This window comes from Muscardinus avellanarius (genome assembly GCF_963383645.1).
Source record: "Muscardinus avellanarius genome assembly, chromosome: 12".
NCBI lineage: Eukaryota > Metazoa > Chordata > Mammalia > Rodentia > Gliridae > Muscardinus > Muscardinus avellanarius.
This window is the reverse complement of record NC_137798.1, coordinates 54,878,367-54,889,137: the sequence shown is the minus strand read 5'-3', so window position 1 is coordinate 54,889,137 and position 10,771 is coordinate 54,878,367. Positions and strand designations below refer to the sequence as shown.

General features: G+C 46.0%; 1 protein-coding gene across 1 annotated transcript; it reads right to left on the bottom strand.

Moving 5' to 3' along the window:
• Nucleotides 1-249: 249 nt before the first annotated feature.
• Nucleotides 250-777, bottom strand: ARF6 (ARF GTPase 6; the record flags this gene model as incomplete). The annotated part of the gene is made up of 1 exon (XM_080707826.1): nucleotides 250-777. One exon carries the CDS (start codon nucleotides 775-777, stop codon nucleotides 250-252), a length of 528 nt encoding a protein of 175 aa, XP_080563952.1.
• Between the last annotated feature and the right edge of the window lie 9,994 nt (nucleotides 778-10,771).

Below are 10,771 nucleotides of genomic sequence, written 5' to 3'. Positions count from 1 at the left end.
AGAGCATTTAGCACTGTGTTCATGTCAAACGTCAGATCAGAGCATCCTAACGCAAAGCAAAAGGGGAAGGAAAAAAAAGAAACAAAAAAGAAAACCCCAACCCCCCTCCCCAAACCGTAGAACTGTAACTCCAGAGTTCAAATTCAAAAGAAGAGAAAGTGGCAATTGAAGGAGGTGAAGATGGTGGCGATAATCCTATGAATGGGTTTTTTATTTCTCTTCTTCCGGGGGATGGGTGGAGAATGCTCATTAGGATTTGTAGTTAGAGGTTAACCATGTGAGCCCCTCATAGAGTCCGTCCCCTGAGGTGGCACAGGAAGGCTGCACATACCAGTTCCTGTCCCGAATCCGGGTCAGGCCCAGTTTCTCCTGGATCTCGTGGGGTTTCATGGCATCAGGCAGGTCCTGCTTGTTGGCGAAGATGAGGATTATGGCGTCCCTCATCTCCCGGTCATTGATAATGCGGTGCAGCTCCTGGCGGGCCTCGTCGATGCGGTCGCGGTCGGCGCAGTCCACCACGAAGATCAGACCCTGGGTCCCGGTGTAGTAATGCCGCCAGAGCGGCCGGATCTTGTCCTGGCCGCCCACATCCCACACGTTGAACTTGACGTTTTTGTAAGTCACCGTCTCCACGTTGAAACCCACGGTGGGAATGGTGGTCACCGACTGGCCCAGCTTCAACTTGTACAGGATTGTGGTCTTGCCGGCCGCGTCCAGGCCCAGCATGAGGATCCGCATTTCCTTGTTCCCGAAGATTTTGGATAGCACCTTCCCCATCGCGTCGGAGGAGCCGGGGCCGGGGGCATTCAGGTGTCCCGGGTCCCCTCTGCCAACAACGCCGCCGCCGCCGCCGCGAAACCGAAACGGAGCCTCCGGGCCGCGAGGGCGCTCGTGCGGCCTGCGCCGAAGTTGCCGCCTAGGACAGGGGCCCGGGGCGCCGCTCACACGGGCATCGCCGGCCGCACAACTTGGAGCCTCCCGCCGCCGCCGCCGCCGCCGGAGCCCGAGCCTGCGCTGGAGAGCCGCCGCCCTGCTGAGGCGCGGCCCGCCCGGAACTGCCCTTCCCCCCCGGCGCCGCGTGAGCGCCGCGCCCGCTCCGCCGCCGCTCCTCGCCCGCCGCGCACTCTGCGGCCTCCGGCCCGGAGCCCCGGCCCGCCGCCGACCCGGCCACCGACAGGAGCGCGGCGCCCGCGCCCGTCAGGTCATTGATCCTCGCGGGAACCCGGTGCGCTGCCTGCGAGGACAGAGAGGAGAGAAGAAGGGAGTTACCGCCCGGGCGCCCAGGGTTCCCGGCCCGCGGAGACCGCCTTCCCAGCCCGGCCGCGGATCTACCTCCAGCCGCCGCCCCGCGCGCGGGCTCGCTCCGGCCTCCACCTCCTCCTCCCTGCTCTGCCGCCGCTGCTGCCGGAAAAGGCGCCGAGAAAACCGCCTCACTTCCCCTCCCGACGGCGCAGGCGCACAGAGGCCGACCGTTCGGACAGCGGCGACCTCTGGCAGGAGCGCGGCCGCGCTGACGTCACGCCGCGCGCCGGGGGCGGGGCTACGGCGGCCCGGAGGGCGCGGGCCGCGAAGGCGAGGGCGGAGCGCGCCGTCGCCACCTGCCGCGCCTCCCGCCGCGCTGCCTCCGCGTTGGGCTTCTCGGCTCCCGTCCTCCCCTCACGCACCCGGACCAGGGGTGCAGGTCCACGGGGCCCCGCCGCGGGCAGCCCCGGACGCGCCGCCGAGCTGCTCCCCCGCTGTCCCGGGGCTCGGCGCCCTCACTCTCCGGGAGGGCCCCTGGCTTTCCCCGCCCTCCTCCCAGCCCCTTCCTGGCTTTCTCTAAGCCTTAAGTTCTGGGTTTCCTGGAAGACACGTGGGAGGCCAGTGTTCCGGGTGGAATCCGCCAGTCAAAGCAGCCAGCACTCTTCCTGGCTTTGGGTTTGCCCGGAAGCCCTACTTCGGATTGTTTGAGTCCCGTCTGCGTCGCCTTGATAGAACCCGCTCACGTTTTGTTAAAATTAAGGAGTATTATAAATCGTTGCTTCGGTACTTGGGAGGCTGAGACAGAAACGATCGCAGGTTCTGGGCCAGCCCGCGACAGTTTAGCGAGACCCTGAGCCACTTGCAAGAGAGACCCTCTTTGAAAATAAGACATTAAAAAGGTCTGATGCCGGGGTGGTGGCGCACGCTTGTAATCCAATGCCTGGGAGGATGAGAACGGAGGGTCACAGGATCGCGGCTAACCTCAGCAGTTTGTGAGGCCCTCCGCAACTTAGTGAGACCCTGTTTCAAAATAAATAATAAAAAATAAGGTGAGGGGGGGGTGTAGTTCGGAGGTAAAATGGTCCTGGGCTCAGTCCCCAGTACCAAAAAAAAAAAAAAAAAGTCTGGGGATGTAGATCGAAAGTAGAACATTCTGGGTGCAAACCCCCAGTACTCCCCCAAACACTTCATATTTAAGTTTCACCTTTTTAAAATGTGGCTAATAATAGTTTCTCACTCATTTTTAACCGTAAGAACCTGGACATTATCATCTTGGTGGAGAATTTAGAATAAAAAGGTTCTGTGTCGGGATCTGGCCATTTAACCTTGCAGAGTTTACCTCCTTTGTAAAATGACCTTGCTTACTTCACCCCACTTGAGGATTAACTACTAACGTTTTCGGCAAGATTTTAGGAAACCTTTCTGTGTCAAGTGATTAATGATAAGATATTTACTAAGTAATGGGAGGGGAAACGGAATTTTTTTTTTTAAAGGAAGATGCTATACCAGCATATGATAGCATACTGTTTTTACTTCACAATTTAAGAAAGTTTATAAACGGGCATGGTGGCACATGCTTGTAATCCCAGCATTCGGGAGGCTGAGACAGGAGGATTGCGGTTTGTGGCCAGCCTTAGCTACTTAATGAGGCCGTTTGCAACTCAGTGAGACCCTGTTTGAAAATACAGGGGAAAAAAAAAATACAGCTGGGGGTGTAGGTCAGAGGTAAAATACCCCTGGGTTCCATCCCCAGTGTCGAAAAATAAATTATTAATGGAAGATATGGTTATGTAAATTAACCTTGTAAACTTCAGTCTGAAATAAATTACTAATATTCTAACAAAGATCAAGTTTACTTCTAACGACCTTAAAATGCAGTATGATAAAACTGAAAGAAAGCCGGGCGTGGTGGCACGGCCTGTAATCTCAGTACTTGGGAACCTGGGAAACGAGAATCACAGGTTAGTGACACTCATAAACTTAATGAGACCCTGTTTCAGACCTAAAAATAAAATAGGACGGGGGTGTAGCTTGGAGGTAGAATGCCTCTGGGTCCAATCCCCAGTATAACTCCACACACAAACACAGCCAGAAAGAAGGATTTGGACTCAGAAGATTAAAGTATTACCCTCCCTTTTATTTTGTAGACTTGAATCCATGTTTCCCTTTTTTTTTTTTTTTTGATACTGAGGGTGGCTTTCTACCTCCAGACTATACTCCCAGACCTATTTTATATTTTATTTGGAAACAAGGTCTCACTAAGTTGCTGAGAGCCTCACTAAGTAGCTGAGGCTGGCTTTGAACCGGTGTGATCTCCTGTCTCAGCCTCCCAAGCACGGGGATTGCAAGCATGTGCTACCACACCCAGCCTGTATCCATCTTTATAAATGTCAAGTTATTTATTTTTTTTTTGTGTGTGTGTGTGTGTGGTGCTGGGGATGTAACCCAGGGTCATTCTACCTCCAGGCTATACCCCTATCCCTATTTTTTATTGCATATTTTTTCTTTCTTTTTTCTTTTTTTTTTTTTTTTTTGTGCAGGTCTGGGGATGAAACCCAGGGGCATTCAACCTCTGAACTACACCCCATGCACTATTTTTTGTTCTTTATTTTGAAACAGGGTTTCACTAAATTGCAGAGGGCCTCACTAAGTAGCTGAGGCTGTCCGCAAACCTTGATCTTCGGTCTCAGCCTCCCAAATGCTGGGATTACAAGCATGAGCTACGATGCCCCGGTAATTTTATTTTTTATTTTTTATATTTATTTATTTATTTATTTTGGTGGTACTGGGGTTCTTGGAAGCCCTTCTACCTCCAGGCTACACTCCCAGACCTACTTTTAATATTTTTATTTGAAAACAGGGTCTCTTAAGCCAGCACGGCTGGCTTTGAACCTGCGCTATCCTCCTGTCTCCGCCTCCCAAACGTGGGGATTACAAGCATGCGCCACCACGCCTGGCTTATTTTTTATTTTGAAACAGAGTCTCACTGAGTTGCAGAGGGCCTCACTAAGTAGCTGAAGCTGTCCGCAAATCGTGATCCTCCTGTCTCAGCCTCCCAAATGCTGGAATTACAAGTGTGCACAACCACACCCGGTTTAAATTTCCATTTCTTTATATGTAAAAATCAGTTGAAGAGTATTATTACTAATAAAAATAGTCATCATTTAGTTTGAGTGTTAATGGCCAATACTGTCCTGAAGTAGTTTTAAGTATCTTAATCTTCATAGCAACCACATGAAGTAGCTTTGAGTATTAAGAGTTTACAGTGGAGGAAACAAGATTACAGAGGTTAAGTAATTTGATGATCATGGAATTGAGATTAAATCATGGATCTGTGGCCAACCTCTTTTTTTTTTTTTTTTTTTTTTTTTCTGCTGTGCTGGGGATAGAACCCAGGGGTGTTCTACCTCTGAGATACACCCCCAGTCCATTTTTGTTGTGGTGGTTGTTTTTGTTTTTTATTCTTTATTTTAAAACAAGGTCCCACTAAATTGAGGAGGGCCTCACTAAGTAATTGAGGTTGGCCAGTGAACCTGCAATCTTCCTATCTCAGCCTCCCAAATGCAGGGATTACAAACTTGCGCCACCACACCCAGCTTTGTTCTTTATTTTTTTGTGGCAGTGGCTTTTGTTTTTTGTGGTTTTTTTTTTTTAAACCGGGTCTCTCTGAGTTCCAAAAGGCCTCACTAAATAAATGAGGCTGTCCTTGAAGCACATCTTCCTGTCTCAGCCTCCCCAATGCTAGGATTACCATATTCCACCACGCCCAGCAGGAGTAGTGTACTTTGTTCCATTCCATGCTAGTAGTTTCTTAGAGCTGATTCGTTTTTCCAAGTACAGTACATGAGAGATTGATCTTCTGTACATGGATTTGTTTTCTTTTATTTGTACTGGGGATTGAACCCAGGGACATTCTACCTTTGAGCCCTATTTATTTATTTATTTATTTATTTATTTATTTGGTGGTACTGGGGTTTCTGGAAACCCTTCTACCTCTGGGCTACACTCCCAGACCCATTTTTAAAATATTTTTATTTGGAAACAGGGTCTTTTAAGCCAGCGAGGCTGGCTTTGAACCTGCGCGATCCTCCTGTCTCTGCCTCCCAAACACAGGGATTACAAGCATGTGCCACCATGCCCGGCACTATTTTTGAAGCAATCTCACTAAGTTGCACAAGGCCTCACTGAGTTGCTGAGCCTGACTTTGAATTTGGGGATCCGCCTGTATCGGCCTCTCAGGTACCCGGATTACAAGTGTGGGCCACCACAGCCAGCTCTTGCAAATTGTTTTAAGTAACAATCATAACACAAAACAATAATCACCTAAAATAATTAAAAACTTAAAATGTATTTCTGACAATAAAAAAATCCATTTAAGCCCGGTGTGGTGGTACACGCTTGTATCCCTTTAAAGGATTAAGCTTGAAAGGCTTAAATAGGAGGATCCCATGGGTTCAAACCAGCCTCAGCTACTGAGACTCTGTTTCCAAATAAAATATAAAATAGGTCTGGGAATATAGCCCGGAGGTAGAAAGCCCCTGGGTTCCACCCCCAGTACCACACACACACAAAAATCAATTTAAATCATATCAAAATATCTTCAGCCGGGTGCTTGTAATCACCTGCATTTAGGAGGCAGAGACAGGAGGATCGCACAGGTTTGAACCCAGCCTCACTGGCTTAAGAGACTCTTGTTTCCAAATAAAAATATAAAATAGGTCTGGGAGTATAGCCCAGAAAAGGGTTTCCAGGAACCCCACTACCACACGCGTGCCCAGACACACACACACACACACTATATATATATATATATATATATATATACATACATACATATACACACAATATATATACATATATATATATATATATATATATATATATATATATATATACATATACACATATATATCTTCAAAAAGTAACAATTTAGTCAATTACTAAATTATACCACAGATGAACATTTTGTTTTCTGGATTCCTTCTTGAAAAAAATTTTTAATTTTTTTTTTTTTTTTGCAGTACTGGGGATGGAACCCAGAGGCATTCTACCTCCAAGTGGACACCCCAGCCCTATTTTTATTCTTTGTACCAGTACTGGTAATGGCCTAGGAAGATTTGAGAAAGCTATGATTATTAATATATTCCAAAAATTGGGTGAGGGACAAATCTGTGAAAGGATTTGGTTTCTGCCTAGAAGCAGGCAATTATTACGATGTAAATTAACCTGCCTAAAGGTAATTAGCAAGTCTATAGGAGAGGGGAACTAGGACTTCCTCATCCTCATTCTAAAGACAGGTTTACATAATAATTAGATAATCTAGCTAGGATGGGAGGACACCTTGCCACACCTTGCTGGGGGAGGAACCTTACAGGGACATTCACTAGTCATAATTGCGTAAACAAGATGGAGGTCATGGGTATAAAAAGTCCGGGCCGTGTTGTAGTTGGTGGGGCATTCATTTGAAACACCCCCTACCCCATGCATTCTGGCATGGAGCTGTAACTGTCTTCTGTATTTCTATCTTTTTAATAAACGTCTTTAAATCTTCAGCAAGAGTCTGGGCTAATGTGTATTTACCCTTAGCTCAGGACAAGAACCCGTGCTTTTTCTGTTTTTTTCTGTTTTTCTGTTTTTTTTGTTTCTTTGGGGAGTTTTCGGGAAATTATTCCCAGGGGTCTAACAAAGATTCCTGGGGACAGTTTCCCAAACCGTAACATTCTTTATATTGAAACAGGATCTCACTCAGTTGCAGAGAGCCTCACTTAGGTTGCTGAGGCTGTCCTCAAACTGCAATCCTCCTGTCTCAGCCTCCCAAATGCAAGGATCATAAGTGTGCGCTGCTACAATGTCCATCTTGAAACAATGAATTGTTTAAAAGTAGGTTTTAGAGCCTGGCATAGTGGTGCGTGCTTGTAGTCCCAGTATTTGGGAGTCTGAGACAGGAGGATCCCAGATTCCCATCCAGCCTCAGCAACTTAGGCCCTTTGCAACTTAGCGAGACCCTGTTTCAAAATAAAAAATAAAATAGGGCTAAGAGCCAGGGGTGGTGGTACATGCTTGTAATTTCAGTACCTGGAAGGCTGAGACAGGAGGATCACAGGTTGACGGACAGCCTCAGCTACTTAGTGAGACCCTCTGCAACTTAGACCCTGTTTCAGAATAAAACCAGCCTGGGGATATAGCTCAGAGGTAAAATGTCCCTTGAGTTTTATCTCCAATAACACACACACACACACACACACACACACACACACACACACACACACAGTATTATTTCTATTCAGTGAAATATTTTACAGATAACTAAAATTTCCAGAAAGTAAGGTGGTAACTGGGGCTTGAACCCCAGGGGCATTCTACTTACAAGCTCTATCCCAAGCCTTTTTATAATATTTTTAAATTTCAAAACAGGATTTTGCCAGGCATGGTGGCTCACGCTTGTAATTCCCACGCTTGGGAGGCTGCACAGGTTCGAAGCCAACTCAGCTACTTAGTGAGGCTCTCGCAACTTAGTGAGACCCTGTTTCCAAATAAAATATAAAATAGGTCTGGGAGTATAGCCCAGAGGTAGAAATCCTCTGGGTTCCACCCCCAGAACCACCAAAAACAAAAAAACAAAAACAAACAAACAAAAAACAGTATTTCACTAAGTTACTGAGGGCCTCACTAAGTTGCTGAAGCTGGTCTTAAATCTGTGATCCTTCTGTCTCAGCCTCGCAAGTGCTGGGATTACAGGCATGCAACAATGCACTGGGCTTAAAAATAAGGTATTTTGATCAAAGTTTGGTGTTCTTTACTAAAGTATTGTTTTTACATGTGAACTTAGGGAGCTGGACTAGATCAGTGGTTTTTAGTCCGCCTACACACCTGGAGAACTTGAAATCACAAAAATGTTTGGGCCACATTCCACATAATTTAATTTACAATACCTGTGGTAAAGCCTGCCAGTATTTTATTTTAAAGTATTTTAGTGATCCTATATACAGCTAAGATTGAGGACCACTGAATTAATTGCTAACTTTGTTTCTCATTCAAAGTTATATGTATTCTTTTTTTTTCTTTTTTTTTTCTTTTTTTTTTTTTTTTTTTGCGGGTCTGGGGATGGAACCCAGGGGCATTTGACCTCTGAGCTACAGCCCCTGCCATATTTTTTATTCTTTATTTTGAAACTGGGTCTCACTGAGTTGCAGAGGGCCTCACTAAGTAGCTGAGGCTGTTCGCGAACCGCAATCCTCCGGTCTCAGCCTCCCAAATGCTGGGATTACAAGCGTGTGCCATCACACCTGGGTCAAAGTTATATGTATTCTGAATCCTACTTATTTGTTATCCCTCATCTCCAAGACATATATCCTCAAATATATTGTTTGCATCCTGGTGCAATAATATTTAACTGTCGGTATAACAGACTAAGATATTAGACCTGTCAAACTATAGCATAAATCTTTCTGAGATCTTGCAAAAAGATACTTTGCAAACATACCATAGCCAGATGTGGTGGTGCATGCTTGTAATCCTAGCATTTGGGAGGCTGAGAAGGAGGATCACAGTTCGCTGACAGTCTCAGCTACTTAGGCACTCTGCAACTTAGTGAGACCCTGTTTCAAAATAAAGAATAAAAAACCGGGCGTGGTGGCGCACACTTGTAATCCCAGCATTTGGGAAGCTTAGACCAGAGGATCTGGAATTGCAGCCAGCCTCAGCTACTTAGTGAGGCCCTCTGCAACTTAGGAAACCCTGTTTCAATATAAAGGGAAAAAAAATAGGGCTGGGGGTGGAGCTTGAGGGTAGAATGCCCCTGGGTTTCATCCCCAGACCCGCAAAAAAGAAAGAAGGATAGATAGATAGATTGGGCAGGGGGTGTAGCTTGGAGGTTGAATGCCCCTGGGTTCCATCCCCAGACCCACACACAAAAAAGAAAACATACCATAATTATAGCTAAAATGATTAATAGAACTGGTGCCAAGTAATGAGTGCAATTAAATAAAGAGAGGAGTAGCTAGATGCAGTGGTACATGCCTGTAATCTCAGCACTCAAGAGGCTAAGATGGAATGATTGTAGATTTAAGGCCAGCCTCAGCAATTTAGCAAGACCCTGTTTCAAAATAAAAAAATAAAGGCTGGAGCCGGGTGTGGTGGCACACGCTTATAATCCCCGCACCTGGGAGGCTGAGACAGAAGGATTGCACAGGTTCGAAGCCAGCCTCACCTACTTATGCTCTCTGCAACTTAGTGAGACCCTGTTTCCAAATGAAATATAAAACAGGTCTGGGAGTGTAGCCCAGAGGTAGAAAAGCCACTGGGTTCTATCCCCAGTACCACTAAAAAAAACAAATAAATAAATAAAATAAAGGCTGGGCATGGTGGCGACACTTGTAATCCTAGCTTTTGGGAGGTTGAGACAGGAGACCGCGGTTCAAATCCAGCCTTAGCTACTTAGTGAGGTTCATTGCAATTCAATGAGACCTTGTTTCAAAATAAAGAATAAAAAATAGGGCTGGGGTGTAGCTTGGAGATAGAAAGTCCCTGCGTTCCATCCCCAATACAGAAAGAAAGAAAGAAAGAAAGAAAGGGAAAGAAAGAACAAGAAAAGAAAGAAAAAGAAAAGAAAAAGAAAAAAGGAGCCAGGCATGGTGTCACACGTTTGTAATCCCAGCATTTGGGAGACTGAGACAGGAGGATCGCGGTTCGCAGACAGCTTCAGCTACTTAGTGAGGCCCTCTGCAACTCAGTGAGACCCTGTTTCAAAATAAAGAATAAAAAATAGGGCTGGGAGTGTAGCTCGAAGGTAGAATGCCCTTGGGTTCCATCTTCAGTATCTGCAAAAATAAGTAAGTAAGTAAATAAATAAATAAATAAATAAATAAATAAATAAACTGGATGTAGCCTGGAGATAGAATGCCACTGGGTTCAATCCCCAATATGGGGTGGGAGGGAATACTTGGCAACCATGGAATGTTGGAGCTCATAAGTGCTAAATTTAAACTTGTCCAGGAAGCAAGCATAATGGCGCACACATGTAATCCCAATACTTAGGAGGCTGAGACAGGAGGATAACAGGTTTGTGGCCAGTCTCAGTTACTCAGTGAGGCCATCTGAAACTTAGTGAGAGCTTGTTTCAAAATAAAATAATAAAATAGGGCTGGAGGTATATCTCAGAAATAGAATGTCCCTGGGTTCCATCCCCAGTACCATCCCCCCCCCCAAAAAAAAAAAAACTGTCCAGGAGCTGGGTGTGGTGGCACATACTTATAATCCCATACTTGGGAGGCTGAGACAGGAGGATTGCAGGTTCGCAGCCAGCTTCAGCAATTTAGGGAGGCCTCCACAACTTAGTGAGACCCTGTTTCAAATAAAGAAGAAAAAATAAGGCTGGGGGGTGTAGCTTAACATACAATGTCCATGGGTTCAATCCTCAGTACTGCAAAAAAACAAAACTTCCTCAGGGATACTTGTCCATTTTGGCTACCCAGTATACAAACAACCTCCTGTTTATGATCAATCACAAATTAAGTAGAACTAAAGATGA